Source organism: Cavia porcellus, unplaced genomic scaffold (assembly GCF_034190915.1).
Source record: "Cavia porcellus strain 051 isolate PalLab524CR breed Dunkin Hartley unplaced genomic scaffold, mCavPor4.1 scaffold_40, whole genome shotgun sequence".
Classification (NCBI taxonomy): Eukaryota; Metazoa; Chordata; class Mammalia; order Rodentia; family Caviidae; genus Cavia; species Cavia porcellus.
Window position 1 is genome coordinate 235,223 of NW_026947523.1, and position 18,412 is coordinate 253,634.

Here is an 18,412-nt window from a genome sequence, read left to right on the forward strand (position 1 = left end):
CAGCACTCGGGAGGCTGAGGCAGGAGGATCTTTGCCAGTTGGAGACCAGCCTGGGCTACAAAGTGAGCTCAAGGCCAGCCTGAACTGCTTAGCGAGACCCTGTCTCAAAAAGACAAAAATAAAAATAAAAATAAATAAATTTCAATTTTTCATGATTGCCACTAGCCAAGATATGGCTAAGTGAATCAACCTAAGTGTCCACCAGCAAACAGATGAATAAAGAAAATGTGGTGTATATATACAAAATAGAATACTATTCAGCCCGTAAAAAGAAGGAAATTTATCATGGACCTATTAACTTAGGTAAAATAAGCCAGGCACAAAAGAGCAAATACCACATGGTCTCACTTATTACTATAATCTTAAAAAGCTGAACTCATAGAAGTAGAGAGTAAAACCGTGATTACCAGGGGCTGGATCAGGAGGATTTGGAGAGATGTTAGTCAAAGGTTATAAAGTTTTAGTTATATAGGAATTTCAGTTACATAAATAACTAAATCCAAGAGCTCTGTCATGCTGTATACTGATACAGGCAATGACAACAAATTACACACTTGAAAATTGCTGAGAGTAGGTTAGCACTCTCACCACAAAGTGAGGGACAATGCATATGCTGACTAGCTTCATTTAACCATTCCACATGAATATATACTTCAAAACATGTTTTACAAGATAAATATTTAAAACTTTCACTTGTCAATTTAAAAACAGTCAAGCTGGGCATGGTGGCCATGCCTGTGATCCTAGCACTCAGGAGGTTGAGGCAGAAGCATCACAAGTTGGAGGCCACTGTGGGCAACCTGTGTTAAAAAATAAAAAGTTGGGGATGTAGCTTAGTGGTAGAGTGCCCCTGGGATCAATGCCCCATAGTGAAGCAGAAAAAAGAACAAAGGAAAAAGAAGAGAGAGAGAAGGGGAAGGAGGAGGAAAAGTTAAATATTTCCCAAAGAAATAATTAGACCAAGAACAACAGTGAAGGTCCAGAGTTAAAAATAACCATTAATTCAGAATTACAGTCCTTATTTACTCAAGAATAAGACTGATGAAAAAATATTTTCTAGAGCAGAAAAGGGAAAAAATCAATTCTATTTTTTTTACTTTTAAAGTTAATTTAAAATCTTATCATTTTCCTTTTATTATTTTTTGATAGTTTCTCAATTTCTGTTCATTTGTGTATATACCATGTGCATTAGGGCCTTGCTATTAGCCCAAACTGCTCTCAAATTTGCAATTCGCTTGCCTCAGCCTCTCAAGTATCTGGGATTACAGGTGTACACCACAACTCTCAGCATGTTTCTGTTTTCAATTGCATCATTTATCACACTGTGAGCATTTTAAGTATACCTCCATGTTTTGTGGTTTTAAAACTGTGATCTTATGTATGGCTTATTGTCATCTGTTGAGCCAGGAGGAGGTGAGTTAAACGTGCACTTCTCCAGAGGTGATTAGCACTTTTGCTCCTGCCAAGTGCTCCCATGTTGCATCCCACTACCTCAGCTCATGTTCAAACAACCAGGTAGTTTACATTTCAGCTCCACATCCACTTGAAGGTAAGTTGATATCTATACATCTTCAGGGAAGATTTGACTACCATCGGACTGTGAAGTCATTACAAAATCATTGCTGTCCTGAAAAGTGACTTTTTTTCCTAGTCTTTCATTCTAATTATGGGTCTTCAAAAGTATTGATTTTACATGAAGTTCTTATTTCCAGCTTCTTATATGGCACATTCCTAAGCCCTTACCTCTTGCCTCCTAATGCAGCATTAAAACCCAAGGCATTGGGGCTGGGGATTTAGCTCAGTGGCATAAGCGCCTGCCTTGCAAGCAGGTAGTCATGAGTTCAATCCCCGGTACCAAGTTCAAGACTAGCCTGGGCTACAAAGTGAGCTCAAGGCCAGCCTGAACTGCATAGTGAGACCCTGTCTCAAAAAGACAAAAAAAAATTTCCAAGTACTAAGAATGTTCCAGATTTCATATTCATTTACTGCTTCAATTTCTTCTTTATTTTGTGTCTCTGGGGATATATGCTCTTGTTTTCTTTCATGCTTAGCTATGCATATGAAAGAATATTCGTAGTATTTTAATCAGCATTTCTAGACATTATACAATAGGTTTTTTATATTGTTGGAAATCTGCTTTCTTATTCAGTCATACCACTTAGCACATGTCAATTCTTAATGATTATTCACTGAAAGGATAATAAATTAATGCATAAACAGAAGGACAAGTGTGCTTATTTATATTTTTGAGACACAATCTCATTGTGTAGCCCAGGCTACACTTGTGATCCTCTTTTCTGTGCTTTCTAGGACACAGCTCTGACCAAATGGGTCCCACTTTGTCAGCCATGTCCAATCATGGCATCTGGATCACAGGTTGCCTTCTTACCCCCAAGGTTCTTTGTTTGGTTGGTTGTTTTCGGTTTTTTATTGTTGGGTTTTTTTTTTTTTTTTTTGCGGGGAGGGAGTTGTTTGGTTTTGAGACAGGGTCTCACTATGTAGTTTGGGCTAGCCACAAACTCACAAGTCTCCTGCCCCTACCTGCCAAGTGCTGTGAGAGTCCAGGCATGTGCTACCTACCACTCCTGGCCAAAGAAAGTTTGTTTCTTTTCTTTTCAGTGCTAAGGATTGAACTCAGAGCTCCCCACATGCTGCCTTAAGCACTCTACCACCGTGCTACATTCTCAGCCCCTTTTCAAACAGTATTTTGTTAAATTGCCAGGCCTGGCCTTGAACTTGTGATCCTCCTGCCTTAGTCCCCCAAGTAGCTGGGGGTAAAGGCCTGAACACCATGCTCATCCATCTGTTTCCCAAGTGATCCCTCTTATCCTGGCTTCTCAGTGCCTCCATGCCTTACCATTGTAAAAAACAAGGGTTCTGGTATACATTACAGACCCACATGTGACTAGTTTGAACAGCAAAGGATGCACACACAATATGAGTACCTACCGACTTACTGGAAGAACTGAAGATGAGTGTGCACTTTGACCTTCTAGAAATACATTCTTCCCAAAACAACACCTAAAACTGGCTGCCTGGGGAGTTACTCTGTGTCAAAGTCAGAAAACAGAAGAATCAGAAAGCAGATCTGCAGATGGAGCATAACACTTGACCAAGGACTAGCTATCCCAGCCTTCTGCATCTAGGCAGGAGTTCATTGGGGTAGGGGTGATATACCCTGTTTCTAAAACAGCCCCCCTTTGGATGTAAAGGTCTTGGCAAAAAAAGAAAAAAAATAATAAAACAGCTCCCCAGAAATGTGCTGCTCATTCCTACATATTCCCTCTTCATCTTTCTACTGGCCAGCTATGGAGCTCTAAGAAGCCATTAAATCTTCATGTTAAAATGGCAATGGTCTCTTTAGCCTAGGTTTTTAAATAACTATATAAAGTGGCGGGAACTCCCCACCCCACTCACACACCCATCCCTACCCATGTGCAAACTGGATTTGTTAAGCCACTTAGATTTGGGAATTTTATCCATCAAAGTAGCTGGTGTTTCTGCAGCTGGTACAGGAGGGGAGTTCCAGAGATCTCTGTTGACTTCTCCCACATCCTAAACCCTTGCCTGAGTCAGCAGACACTATGCCAGCAGCTTGAAATTATCTATTCAAACAATATGCTAAAGAACCAGAAAGCTAACCCAGGAGCCACATGCCCACTGTGTTCACTGGGAGAGGGATTGTGCGGCGGGGCCATCCTAGGGTCTGGCAGGTGGCAACAGTTCGGTATCAGTGCCCCACCACCACTGAGCCTGAGGTGGCCCCTCCCCAGGTAACAGGATCCTGGCAAAGGCCACGTGTTCCCTCAGGAGAGGCTGAAAGAAGAGTTGGTGTGGCCCTGGATGTTTCCTCTAGGTCTGTCCTTCAGTAGAAGTCTCCGGATCTGAGGATGAATGACTCACATCCAGGAATTGCAAGAACTTCAATTCCCCCGTGCTGTGACCAAGTCCAGGACATGTTTCTGAGGCTCGGGGGTTTTCCACCACTCCCACCCACCCCTTTGCTGCCCTCTGCTTTGTCCTACAGCATGAGCATATGGCCAGTAAATCAGAGCTCTCTGAGGCCACACTGCTCTACTGCCCATTGCAGTGGCCTCATTACTGGCTGCTCATGTGGCCTCTGGTCCCAGACTCTTTTTTACCCTGCTTCCTGGTGGCATGGCCCCTTTATCCCTGGCCCCCCACTTCCCCAGGTTCTGTTGCATGGTATTGCTGCCCTCTGCTTCCAGAGTATATCCCTGTAGGTAGTGGTGAGGGGATCTTCTGGCCCTATCTTGAATAGCTATGTGACAGCAGAGCAGATGAAACACAATATCCTCTTGTTTCATCAGGCTTTGGATGCTTTTTCTCCATTAACCAAAGTATTTCTAATATTTCATCTTTGTTCCCATGAGCTTTATAAACCCGCTTTAATTACCACAGCACAAACAGCCTCTTTCCAGGTATTCCACTTGCCCTCCAGCCCAAAACCTGTGGATCAATCTACCCGATTTAGGAACATCTTACTAAATCCAGTGACCATTCATCAGGACTTTGCTAAGGAAGATTTTTCTTTGCTAAGAAAAATTAGTGCAATTCTTTTGGTGAACAAGATGTCTCTTCCCAGACTTATTTTAAATTGCCCTTGTCCTATCTTGGAAGACTGGACTGTGACATAGACATGGGTTCAGCTTATAGCCACTGCATTCCTCAGGCCCTTGAGCCTGTCCAGTGGTAGCTGACTCTCAGCTCACTTTAGCCAGACCTACACTGGGCTCTATTCTAGGGGTTCCTGGCTGCTGTGGATGCCAAATCTAATGTCTGTTGCCCACAGCAACTTTGGGGCCTGGGTTTGCTTCAGGTGGTCCTCCTCCTCAGCTGTCTAGCACTAAAAGCACTAGAAAGGAACCTGATTGGTGAACACCTGATAAACTATGAGCATTTTCTGTAATTTTGTGAATGGTATGACTTAGTCTTGTCACCTGCCCAGATCATTGTAATTTACAGGTAAAATGATCTCTAACCAGAGGTTATTTCTGTTTCTGGTCTGACAGCAATTTTTTGTTTTTAAACTGGAGAGTGAACCCAGGGCCTTTGCATTGAGCTACATCCCCAGTTCTTTACTGTGTAGCTTGAAATAGGGTCTTGCTAAAATGCTAAACTGATCAAACTGGCCTCAAATTTGGAAGCCTGCTTCAGCCTCCCACAGTACTAGGATTATAGGTGTGTACTTGGACCTGACAGGTGTGTTCCTGGATCCTTCCCTGAGTAAATCTTTGAAAGGATCTCTCACAAACTTTCCTTTTGAGTTGTAACAAAACTTGACCTCTGCAAAACAGGTGCTTTCAGTGGCTCCACAGTCTAATCATCTCTCCACCTTGTCAGCATGGGATAATCCTCACCACACCTCAGCCTTCAGTTTTCAGAATAAATGCTCCCTCCTTTAGGAGAACAGCCCTGTTGGCCCTGCCCAGCACCACCCATCACAGCACCTACACATTGACGACAATGTTGTGGAGCAGGCCCAGGAAAGTGGGAGGAAGTCATCTGGCTCCAGGCAGCTGCTGCAGAATTCCTTCACCAAGGCAAATGTTCCCAGTGATGCAGCTCAACCGCTTCAACCTCCCCATGCAGAAGCCTTTCCTATCCCTTGTCCAAGGTGCAGAAAGAAGAGACCTGGCGCTCATTGCAAAGCCCCTCTTCCTACTGTGGGCGTTTGTCCCAAATTAGCATCCTTCAGGAATCCAAAGCCACTTCCTGAACCCCAGCGGGCTGCCTCCGTTTGGGGCTCTGTCGATGCAGAAAAAGAACTCACATCTCCAGAATAAAGCACAGCCTGCAGAGTTTGGCTTTGAACACACCTAGCTAGCAGCACAGGCACACTCAGCTCCCTTCTCCCGCCCAGGACTGAGGTCAGGGATGGGCCGAGGTTACCATCACATTAGCACACACCTGAGCTGCCTCCAGAACTTGGGTTAAGTGCCACCATTTGCACAACTTCACAAACCAGGGCTCTCCCAAGAATAATAGGCAGGTACTGGGGTTCCCAATTTGCAGTTGAAAAAGAAAATGCTTTTCGTTGATTCCTTTTAAACTCCAATTCACAGCGCCGACCAGCTGTGAGAGCTCCAATTACAGGTTCAAAGATTTTGGGACCATAGAGCTCTGGGACCTGGTTCGATAGAAGAACCAGCAGGACCCAACGCCTACACAGGCCCAGGAACACTGGAACGTGACAGCAAGAGGACTGCAGCCTGGTGACTGGCCCTACACCCTTAGAGCAGGAGGTCACCAACAGCCTCGGTATAGCGTTTTTCCCATTCCCTCCCGAGCATCCCTGATCTTCAAACTTTCTCCCCCACCGCTACCAGACTCGAACCTTTCACGTTTCATCTGGAACATGCTGGCTCTTCAGCCAGACACGGCCTCAGTAAGAATTGAGTACTAGTCCCTATCCCGGTCCCAACGCCGTCCCAGGGACCTGTCCACCTTCCCCAGCACGAGAGTTGACTAGAGAAAAATCCTCCTCTCGCGGGTACTCGGATCTCGCTCATTGAGGTCCAGAGGAGATGCCTGGAGGACGGCCACCCTAGGGTGACGTGTCCTGGGGGAGCTACCCAAGGCAGGAGCACTTTGCTATCTCGTGTTTCACAAAAAGCACCTGCAGCTGGAGACCCCATGGCTCTCCCCTCCTTTTACTCGCTCTCGGGACACTGTAACACTCTCAGCACCCAGGCCTCTTCAAGGCCCCAGAGCCCAAACTGCCCCTCTCGCGGGAAGGTCGAGCCCAAGGGGACCCTACACGCCCCCTGGGCAAGGAACACGAACTGCGGCGTGCACTGCCACCGACAGGCGACTTTCGCCCGCGTTGCAGCTGTGGTGAAGGTATCCGAAGTCCGCCAGAGCAGGAAAAGACGCAGAGCTGACGTAATAGTCCATCCCGCCTTGCCGCGCCCCGATTCGCTCACAGCGACGGGCCCCGCCTCCACGTTCGCCCGCCAGGCTCCGCCCTCCCGCAGACCCCGCCCCCTCCCCGCCCCGCCCCCCAGCCGGTCTCGAGCAGCTGAGCGTTTGCGGCGGTGTACTTACCGCCTGACCGAACCGGAAGGGCCTGTGGGCCACCGCTGCCTACGTCCGCGCCTGCCCTCGTCGCCTCAGACCGCCCTAGTTCCGCTGCGCCCGAGCCCACGGGTCAGTGTCTTGTGACTGCCCAGACCCCGAGAGTGAACCACACACCAGGGCGACTGCGGCCAGATCCCCGCGCGGGAACCTTCAGGGTCCTGGTCCTTTTAGGTGTCTGACACAGCGGGCCTCGGTGCTTGCAGGCTCGTTGTGGCGCTTCGAGAAGCAGCCGTCGGACTCAGAGGAGTGCTGGGGCCCAGGGGTCTCGGGAAGGGAGGGCCAGGGTCCGAGGTCTCCGGAGTGGGGAGGGGAGGGGATAGGTTCTCAGGGGAGGGAAGGATCAGGGTCAGAGATTTAGGCTCTGGGTCTCTGAAGAAGGGAGAGCCTGACGGAGCCAGTTTATCTTCCTCCCTAAGGTTCTCTGGAAGCAGGCCTGTCTGTTCTGTTCCATGGAGGCACTCTGGGCCCTCTGTCTAGCCTGGGCTGCAGGCCTGGCCACTACCAGCCCACCGAACATTGTGCTGATCTTTGCTGATGACCTGGGCTATGGGGACCTGGGTTCCTATGGGCACCCCAGTTCTACCACCCCCAACCTGGACCAGCTGGCTGCAGGGGGCCTGCGGTTCACAGACTTCTATGTGCCTGTGTCTCTTTGCACGCCCTCCCGGTAAGAGGGGAACCCTCACTCACATCCTCAACCCTGCCTATCCACTTCCTCTCACTCAGGACTGTAGTGTGGGAGAAGGGCGCTACCTCTTTGGGGAAGTCCCTGATTCTCCTTCCCCTTTCTCCTTTTCCATGCTCATTTTCTTTGGATTCATAACCTGACTTGTCCCTACAGGGCTGCCCTCCTGACTGGCCGGCTTCCTGTGCGGATGGGCATGTACCCTGGAGTTCTGGGACCCAAATCTAAGGGAGGGCTGCCCCTGGAGGAGGTGACCCTGGCTGAGGTCCTAGCTTCCCATGGATACCTTACAGGGATGGCTGGCAAGTGGCATCTTGGGGTGGGGCCAGGGGGGGCCTTTTTGCCCCCCCACCATGGCTTCCATCGATTCCTGGGTATCCCGTATTCCCACGACCAGGTATGAGCCAAAAGTGCCATCAGTCCCCCACAGACCACCCCACAGCCCAAACCCCTCACTAAAGGTGTTCCTCCAGGGCCCCTGCCAGAACCTGACATGCTTCCCACCAGCCACCTCCTGTGATGGCACCTGTGACCAGGATGAGGTTCCCATCCCATTGTTGGCCAATCTAACCATAGAGGCCCAGCCTCCCTGGCTGCCTGGACTAGAGGCTCGATATGTGGCTTTTGCCCGAGACCTCATGACTGATGCCCAGCGCCAGGGTCGTCCATTCTTCCTGTACTATGCCTCCCACGTGAGTAGCCACAGTTCTGCCCTCCCCACTGGCCCCCTCCTACTTCCCTGTGACTGCTCCCCAAGGCTGACTCCTGTTTTTGCCTCCAGCACACCCACTACCCTCAGTTCAGTGGGCAGAGCTTCGTGGGGCGCTCCGGCCGAGGGCCATTTGGGGACTCCCTGATGGAGCTGGATGCAGCCGTGGGGGCCTTGATGCTTGCCCTGAGGGACCTGGGGCTGCTTAGAGACACACTGGTCATCTTCACTTCTGATAACGGGTATGCTAACCAGGCAGGGTACACTCATTGCCTAGACAGAGGCTAGCTCCCTCATGGTGCGGAATGAAGGAGTCTGCGGAGATTCTGTCCCTAAGTAATCTCTAGATCTCGGGGCCACAAGTGCACAGAAGGGGTGGTCTTGGTAAGCCAAAGGGAACAGGCATGCACTGGCCATTTCAGGGCAAGTAACTCAGATGTATATAGCTTTGATTCACCAAAAGGGAATCGAGGGCCCTGGGCTTTGTTGCTGATGACTTTCTTGTATGTCCCAGACCCGAGACTATGCGTATGTCCCGTGGCGGCAACTCTGGCCTCCTGAGATGTGGGAAAGGGACGACCTTTGAGGGTGGTGTCCGAGAACCTGCTGTGGCCTTCTGGCCAGGCCACATCACTCCAGGTCAGTCTCAAGAACTCCTGGCTCTGCCTCTTCAACTTCGCTGGCAAAGCGGTGTAACAAACAGTCCTTTGGCCCCAGGTGTAACTCATGAGCTGGCTAGCTCCCTGGACCTGCTTCCCACTCTGGCAGCCCTGAGCGGGGCCTCCTTGCCCAATGTCACCTTGGATGGTATGGACATCAGTTCTGTGCTGATGTCCTCAGGCAAGGTAGGGCTAGTGACTCCTCAGTCCAAATTGTCCTTCTGGGGTGAAGGCGGCAGTGCCTGAGGTGTCTGTGTCTCACATCTCCTTTGATGAATGACATTCAGGGTGTGCCTGGGTGGGCCAAAGAAAGTACAGCCAAGGCCCTTCCCATCCCATGACCCTGATTCTGCCCTTAGAGCCCTCGAGAGTCTCTCTTCTTCTACCCGGCCTTCCCAGATGAGATCCATGGGGTCTTTGCTGTGCGGAGTGGGAAGTATAAGGCTCACTTCTTCACCCAGGGTAATTTCCTCTTCCTGGCTGCCCCACCCTAGCCCCGCTGACCCTCAGTAGCTCCCAGACCCTATCCTCAGCTCTTGCCTTGTGCACACACCTGACCCCTCCCCAGGCTCTACGCTCAGTGATACCACCCCAGACCCTGCCTGCCATGCTGCCAACCCTCTGACTGCTCATGATCCCCCACTGCTCTATGACCTATCTGAGGACCCTGGTGAGAACTACAACCTTCTGGAGAGAGAGGCTGAGGTCACCCCAGAGGCTCTAAGAGCAATGAAGCACCTTCAGCTACTAAAGGTCCAGTTTGATGCAGCCATGACCTTCGGCCCCAGCCAAATGGCCCTGGGTGATGACCCTGGCCTGCAAATCTGCTGTAAGCCCAGCTGTACCCCTTACCCAGCCTGCTGCCACTGCCCAGATGCTCTTGTCTGAATGCCACATCCAGGGGGGATTTTCCAAGGCCCCGGCCCTGGGCAGATCAAGGTTGGGCACTGTGAAGGGTGGGGTACAGATGTATAGAGATAGTTTGTACTGATACTGTAATTACACCAGTTGAGACTTGTAAAGGTGTGGTAATTCATGTAGTCCTTGCTGTGTGTTTGAGGTCAGTGCTGCACCTCTGTGTTACAAGTGAAGAAAACAAGGCACTGGGGGAGTTCAGGGACTTGTCAGAGGCCATTCAGCCAGGAGGAAGTTTGAGTCCAGGGGTCCTGCCTCCTGGCTGCCCCAAACTGATGATCCATGTCAGTTCGTGCACGTTTGCCTGAAGTCTGGAAAGATCCACACAGGATCAGTAAGTGCAGGAGCAAGGGGAAGGAAAGCATAGTGACCAGAGGCCAATGAAGATGCTGAGCTCCTGGGAAGGTTGTCTTGGAAGAAGCATTCCCTGAGGCACAGGAACTGGCCTTACCAGTAGCCTGTCTGGATCAGGTAATGAGCCACCCATTTCAGGGGGTGGGAAGGAGGGAAAGGGGGTCCCTGCTGTCTCCTAAGCGAATTAGCAAGCCTGAATCAGGTCCTTGAGGCCCCTTTCCCTCTCAAGCTCTACATTTTGTCTATGCACACACATCCTGTCTGCTGGTTTTACCTTTGATCTAGGACTAGCCATTTTCTGCCCAGCAGACAAAATGATGCCTTATGGACATCTGGTTAGGGTCTGTCATGATCAGACTAAAACCCAAACTCTCTTTAGTGCCCTGCCCTACTCTCAGAGCCTCATGGCACCTCATTTCCCTTCAGTTTTGGCAGACTGACTGACCCCCCTCAATGTTCTGCCTCCATCATTGGCTTCCTCTGCAGAGAAGGTTCTTCTGACCACCTGCCTGTGATTGCACAGCTTAACATGCAGGTGTCAGTACATGACCAGATGGCATGTCACACACCTGGTGACCCTCAGCACTGGCCATTTGGGTGCAGTGTCATCTGGCTGTGCTGATAACGTCCACATGGTGAACTCTCCATTGTCTTCCTTACTAATGGATCCTTACATTTTTCAATGGTGGGTAGAGGTACTTTACCTCCAACATACAGCTTGTCCCTGATTCAGGAGGGAAGTGACCAGACTAAGCCAGTCACAACCCCATGTTTGGTCCTGGTAGTGAAAGGGTTGGGGCTTTCCTCCCTATGAAAGCCTGGCTATGGCCAAGTCACTGGCCCTGGATGGACATTGTACAGCTGCTAATCCAGGATCTCTAGCTGCCTGCTGCAGAACACCAAGTGTGATGAAGTAAATCCTGCCTGTCTGAGCCACTGGGTGGTGTCCTTTGCTTGCTGCTAAAAGTAGCCTTGCTAGAATGAGACTTGAATAGGGTATGTGGTGGGTGCATGATGTGTGTAACTGTAAGACATACACTGAGTCACTACTCCTCTGAGCACTGTGGTGACCACACTCCCAAGTCCTGCTGCATCTTGATGGCCCTACCAGCCAGCAATGCTGGCCCAGAGAGGACCCACATGCCTTGGTGAATTCTTCTGTTTCTGATTAGCACAGAGAGGAACTGAAGCAAATGCATGATCCAGGTATCACATCAAGACTAAATCCTCCAGCAAAACTATGAATATGATTACTCAGTCAAAATCTGCAGGGCCCTGCTCCAGCCTCCTTCACTGGTTGGTGTGACTGCAGTGCTGATCGCTACTCATTCATCATCCATGCAGTACTAGGGCAAAGTGGCATTTGAGGAGGCCCCTTCCCTTCCACAGTGTTTCCAGTCCAGCAGAAGAGGTCAGATGATGTACATAGGAGTCCAGTGCCACAGAAGTCACTACTATTGTAGGGAGGGACACCCAGATATCTATATTACAGGTGGTGACATGGGGCACACATCAGAGTAAAATGATCAAGCTTCATACTTAGGGATTGCATACTTGCATATTGATGATGTGTATTTTACTCGTCAATAAAAATTTGGTAAGTTTCAAAGAAGAGTGTGCCTGGTTATATGAAGGGGGCAGGTAGGCAACTGACCCAGGCAGGTTAGTTTGACAGGGTGCTCAAACCCACTTTTGCCACCCAAGGTTGCAGAAAGAGGTGAATCCTCCCAGCCTCCTGTTCCTTTTTCAGTTTTGCTTTGAGTTATTTACATGCAAAAATGTGTGTTTCTCATCATTACAGCTGTTTTAACCCAAAGCACTCTCATAGTAGATAGACGACTGATAGGTAGAAGATATTGATAGATACAGATAGATGTGATGTACTTGGATATATACATGCATGCACACACACACGCACACACGCACACTCATAGACCTTATTATTGTGGCCCCAAATGCTGTCCACAACTGCACTCTCCTTTTCTTCTCTGCTGTTGATTTAGGAAACAAAAACGGACTGAGGATATAGCTCAGTAGCACAGTACCTATCTGGCAAGCATAAGGTCCTGAGTTTGATTCTGGGTTCCAAAAACACAAACTCCATATGAGCATCAGTAACTCATTGACCAATTGTCATTTTCATTTCCTCAAGAGACTTCTGGAGGGGCACTTGGAATAGACAGAGTGACAATGTCATGTCCTGTGTGAAAGGAAGGGGAGGCCCTCTGGGACCTAGGTGACTGGCAGAGCAGGGTCAGCACCTGCCCAGGGTCTCTCACCCTTTCCTTGGCTCCCCCTTCCACTTGCATCCATCCCCTAAGTGACCAGAAAAGAGAGCAAAGGAGTATTTCATGGAATGTATAGTGTTGACATTTACCTCCTCTTGGTTTTTTATCGCAGTCTAGGGATTTGAACCCAGGGCCTTCCCACTGAGTTAAATCCCCAGGCTTTAAAATAAATACATAAATAAGCATGAAGACAGTCTCACTAAGTTGCTAAATTGCCCATACTTTGGGGTAAACAAGCAGCAGTGACTCCCAGCTACTCCAAACATGCACAAATGAAAACAGAAGGAAAAGCAAAGTCATCGTGCTGTCATCAGCTCAACAGTCAGTCGGCTTTGGGGGCTGGCCTGTGTTTTTGTTTTTTTTTAAGTTTCTTTGTAGTACTGGGGGGGGGGGTTGGACCCAGGGCCTTCACACTGAGTTACATCTCCAGCTTTGTTTTTTGTTTTTTTGAGACAAGGTCTCAGTAAGTCAATATGTTGCTCATCCTGAGCTCTGACTTGTGATCTTCCTGCCTCAGCCTCCCAGAGTGCTGGGTTGATAGGCATGCCTCACTGTACCTTTAAGTCTGCATTGTTTCATTTTCGTTTCTGTAAAGCTCTTTATGTGGGAGGGCATTTCTGCTTACCCTATTAGGAATCATCAGGCTCAGATAGGCTGACTTTGGAGTCGCAGGAACCAGGAAGGGTGGCCTACCCAGGGCTGAATGCTGAGTTTCACACCAATTCTGTAAGATGGAACTCAGCTTCTGGAAGAAGCTCTGTGTTTCATGCTGATTCCCCCACCCCCACTTTTTTTTTTAACACAGGTCAGAACAGAACAATTTAAGAACATAGTGTTTCACCACAAGATAACCCGACATAACAGTAGCTACCATAGTGTCTTTTTCCTTGAAATATTTGAGTATAACTTTGTATATTATAGCATCAAACACAACATGACAGTGTAAAACCATTCAAGAGAATGAAAGTATTACAGAAACTAACATAAAATGAACAATAGTTTCTATATTATCTCCTTGTCTATAAAAAATTTTGTTGGGGCTGGGGATTTAGCTCAGCGGCATAAGCACCTGCCTTGCAAGCAGGTGGTTGTGAGTTTGATCCCCAGTACTGAAAAAAAGGGAAAAAATGTAAAAAAAATTTTTTTGTTTATACTATCACATATAATAAAATCCAATAAGATACAACATGATAAACCAATGGAGACAAGAACAAAAGCTTCATGGGACTTCAAAACAAGATGATATTATATCAGCACTAGCTATTGTCTTGTTTTCTTCAAAATAACTGTTCATACCATCACAGACAATAAAATCAACCCAGAATAAACCATACCAATTAATGAATGAGAACATTATAAGGCTTCAAAGCAATATAATGGGGAATCATATTTACCACATACTTTTATGTATTCTTACCATTTCTTACACTAGGGAAACTATTCGGTATTTATACTTGTGAGTTGGATTTATTTCACTTATGAGTATGGTCTCAAGCTGCACCCATTTATTTATAAATATCTCAATGTGATCCTTCTTTATAGCTGAGTAGCACTGCATTGTACTGATTCCCTTTCCACATACACCTCCCCTGCACATGTGCTTATCGTACCTATGAGGAGGAGACTTAGGGCATGACAAAGCTGCTGGGGAGGTGGGCATGCCCCATTATTACAAAATCCCAGGACACATTCGTAGAACAGTTCCCAAAGCTCTGTAGAAGAACCTCTCATAAGAACTAGAGCAGGTTTTCCACAGGATGGCCAACACCTGATGTCAGCCTGAGGCAGGGGTGACACGAAAAGGACAGTCAATCTGGAGTTCTTTGCTACTGTGTTTTTTCACAGTAGTCATTCTTATGCTGTAGAGTGCATCTTTTCCCCTACTTTTCCTTAACTTAAGCTCACTCTACAGAGCCTTTTTCTTTTCCTATCTTTAAAAAAAATGTAAACCTTTGCTACCTTTTGTGCTTGTCTTGACCAAAACCCAATAAACCTGTGTCCACACCTCCTCCTCAGGTGTACTTTGCTCAGCACTAAGGCAACATTCCCCAACATCTTGTCCTCTCTTCAGGGGATGCCATTTACTTCTGAATCAACCTCACCCTTGCGTGGAGGACTTTTGACTCCCTGCTTGTTGTGCAGAGGATCTTCTCCCAAGTTTTGTGGTTAAGGAATTTTCCTCTCTGTGCCTCCCTTCTCCTGGCTTTTTTCTCCTTCTCTCCCTTCCTTTTTGCCTTCTTCTCCTGTTTGTGTCTAGATGTCTCCTCAAAACCTCATGCAGTCATAGTGGGGCTTGTTCAGACGTGGCTGGATCTAGTGTGTGACACTGGAATTGATTCAAGGGCACTAGGATAGGGTGTGAATGCTACCCACCCTGGTAACCTGGATAAAATATAAAATAGAAGGGACAGAAAGAACTGTAGTCGTCCCTGGCCTGCTTGCTTGCTTGGCTACCTTTGCTCCTCCTCCAGGAACTGTTCTCTACCATACCACTCTTTCTTGCAGCCAGCTGATTATAGACTGAAACCTCTACAAACTGTGAAACAAATTTTTCTCCCTTTAACTTTGGGTGTTGGGTATTTTGTCATAGCAATGAGAAAGCAACTAACATATTTCCCTTCTTCTCTCTGTTTCTCTCTCCTTCTTCTTCTCCCCAGCCCTCTTCTCCTCCTCCTTTGTGCAGTCCTGGAGACTAAACCCAGCACCATTCTACTGCTTAGCTACATCTCCAGCCTTTTCAGGACAGGCTTTGTTAAGCTACCCATGCTGGCATTGTAGGGTACACCAATGCAGGACATAAGCAAATTTATTAGGCAGTTAGAAAGCAAGAGAAAATGGGACAGAACCACAGTTTGAGGAGCTAAATGGGGCACAAATCTGAAGAGATTACATTGGTCCATGAACAAAGGTGAGGTTGTTTGTTTCTTTGAGACAGGGTCTTGCTATTGGAGTTTATGCTGATCTCAAATTCATAGCAGTTCTCATGCCTCAGGCTCCTGGTGCTGGGATTACAGGCATGAAAAACGACCCAGTTTGGTGAGCTTTAATGGTCCATCTCAGTTCTGATTTTGCAAAATGACTGTAGAGAAGTCATTATCACTCAAGGAGGTGCTCAGTCTTCATGAGATGATTGTATCTGCTTGGGGAAGTTTTGGGTTTTAAGAGGATCTGCTGAAATTCAAGGTGAGCATAGGTTTAGGGCAATGACCTTAGACTTCAGGATGCCCACTGATGTCCTCAGTCTTAAAGGGGATGAAATCATATACAGTTAGGGCTACTCAACCTTGTACTGGCAGCTTTTAAACAGACAGTCCCTAAATGATTAATGTGCCTGTGTGCAGAGCTGAGGAAAGATCCGACCCTAAGTCTTAAGGTAATAAAGGAGACAGAAATGAAAGTCAAGTTTTGTTCTGCTTTCAGTGACCCATGGGGCACTTAAGATCCATGTTAACAATCTCTGCTCTTTAGCAAAACCATCTGTTATGTCCCTGAACCTCAAAACAAGACACACATCTTGCTGAGTGTGGTGGCGCACTCTTGTAATCCTAGCATTCAGAAGGCTGAGGCAGGAGGATTGTTGTGAATTCGAGACCAGCCTGGGCTACAAAGTGAGCTCAAGGCCAGTCTCAGCTGCATAGTGAGACCCTTCTCAAAAAGACAAAAAAAAAAAAAATACAAATCTTGCATTTAATGAGTATTGTTAAAGACCAGGGTATTTTTTTGTTGTTGTTGTTGTTATCTTTATGGTAGTCTCAGATGGTTTCAAAAGGCCTGTCTGTACTGCTTTCATAACCTGCAGGTGAAGCATTTGGAGGGCTCCCCGCCTTGAGGAGGGTACCTGCCTGCCTTCCCACCTTCCCTTGCTCTGGCCCACTGCTCGCTCCGTGTCTGGTGAGGCTTCTGGAAAGGCAGAAGCTGCCTCTCTGCGCTTGGTCCAAAGTGTGAGAAAGTGAAGGAGCTGTGAAAAGGTGAAGGAGCTGGTATCTAAGTCATCACACATTCGGGGCACTTTGCAGGGCGCATGTTCAGAACATCCACCATGATCTGAGGGTTTCCTGCTCTTTGACAGCAAAAACTAGTGAGCACCCATCAGACATTTTCACAGGCCAAGTGAAGGGCCAGTGGTTTCAGCTCTTAATGTTTTTCATGTTTCAATAATTTTCAATACTAACACTAGCATATTATAATTCTGCATATTATATTTTCTTGTGTGTTGTACTGAGGATCACATACTAGACAATTGCTCTACCCCTATGCTACATCCCGAACCCTTTGTATTTTATTTATTTTTTTTTTTACTCTTCTTTTTTTTTTTGTCTTTTTCCTTTTTATTGGTACCGAGGATTGAACTCACGACTGCCTGCTTGCAAGGCAGGCGCTTATGCCGCTGAGCTAAATCCTCAGCCCCTGTATTTTATTTTGAGATAACGTCTCACCAAGTTGTCCAGGCTGGCCTTTAATTTGCATTCCTTCTGCCTCAGCCTTCCACAATGCTAGGATAATAGGCCTGTGCCACAAACCTGATATTTCAAATAGGTGAACATATTTAATTTATTGAACTCTATCAGTCAACATTTAAATACTTAAAATACATAAAAGCTTTCATTATTTTTACTGATTTTTGTGGCGCTGCAGAGTAAATCTACTAGGCACATACTCTACCACTGAGCTCCAACTCCAGCCCACTTTCATTATTTTAAACAGGAATACAATGAACACTTTTATACAGAAAGTTTTGTGCAGTGCACCATTGCAGCTCTCAAAGTTCCTGGGTGGAAGGATGACCAGAGGATGGGGAAATAAAAGAGATCAGCCAGGGATTTAACTCATCGGCATAAGTGCCTGACTGGCAAGCACAAAGTCATGAGTTCAATCCCTGGTACCAAAATAAATAAGTTAATTAATTAATAAAAGAGATGAAAGCTGAGGTCAGATGGAGCCCTCTCTCCTTATGGGAAAAAAGGAACTGCTCAACCACCTGAGCTCATTTATACACTCATGAGAACGATGTCAATTTCAGCCCCACTGCCTAGCAACTTATTTACCTGGCTGGCCTGGTCTTTTCAGAGTTGGAATAGCTTGTTTATGTGGCATGTGCTCGATCTCCAACTTCAGCTTCTCTTTACAGCTTTGTATTTAGAATGCTGTCTTTCAGTTAGATTTCCATAAGCCAGAGTAGTGTAGTTAGAAGCATCACATAGAACTGTGAAACCTAAGATGACAATATGTAATCTATTAACTAATGATTTCCTACTGTTTATTTTTTCTGAAATTCTGTATAACTTGTACCCTTTTCTGTTTTTTTTTTTTTTCCTTTTTTCTCCTTAAATAAAATTTAAAGAAAAAAAAGAACTGTGAAACCTGCCTGGGCCAGGATCACAACACAGGCGAGGAGACAGCTCTGATAGCTCTGGACCTCCAGCACCCAGCAGGATGTTACCAAGCAACACTCAGGGAAGGGTGGCAAGAGAAACTCAGGCAGAAGCGGACAGAGGTGTGGGGCTGGGGTGGGCCAGGCTGACAGGGAGCAGCTGCAAAGTGTGAAAGACGGGCACAGTTGCAGGAGTGTTTGCAAGTGCTGGTTAAGGCAGGGAGCCTCAAGAAGGCTGTTTGTGGCACAAAGATCCAGGAGGAAACTCAAGGTGGTTTGATCCAGAAAGGGATAGGGAATGGAGTGAGTTACAGACTTTAGGATGACAGT

The 18,412-nt window shown here is 47.3% G+C and overlaps 1 protein-coding gene across 3 annotated transcripts; it reads left to right on the plus strand.

Annotated features, from left to right (window-relative positions):
- Positions 1–6,992: 6,992 nt before the first annotated feature.
- Arsa (arylsulfatase A) lies at positions 6,993–10,176 on the plus strand. Of its 3 annotated transcripts, none has more exons than XM_003461581.5 (9): positions 6,993–7,170; positions 7,518–7,768; positions 7,943–8,183; positions 8,260–8,478; positions 8,568–8,737; positions 9,010–9,134; positions 9,213–9,340; positions 9,514–9,616; positions 9,723–10,176. In XM_003461581.5, exons 2-9 carry the CDS (start codon positions 7,551–7,553, stop codon positions 10,040–10,042), a joined length of 1,524 nt encoding a protein of 507 aa, XP_003461629.1. In that variant the 5' UTR covers positions 6,993–7,170; positions 7,518–7,550; the 3' UTR covers positions 10,043–10,176. The 3 variants fall into 3 exon arrangements, with proteins under 3 accessions (XP_003461629.1, XP_023421254.1, XP_004999763.1); XM_023565486.2 differs by having other exon boundaries at positions 7,024–7,272; XM_004999706.4 differs by lacking the exon at positions 6,993–7,170 and adding an exon at positions 7,189–7,347.
- The last annotated feature ends 8,236 nt before the right edge of the window (positions 10,177–18,412 follow it).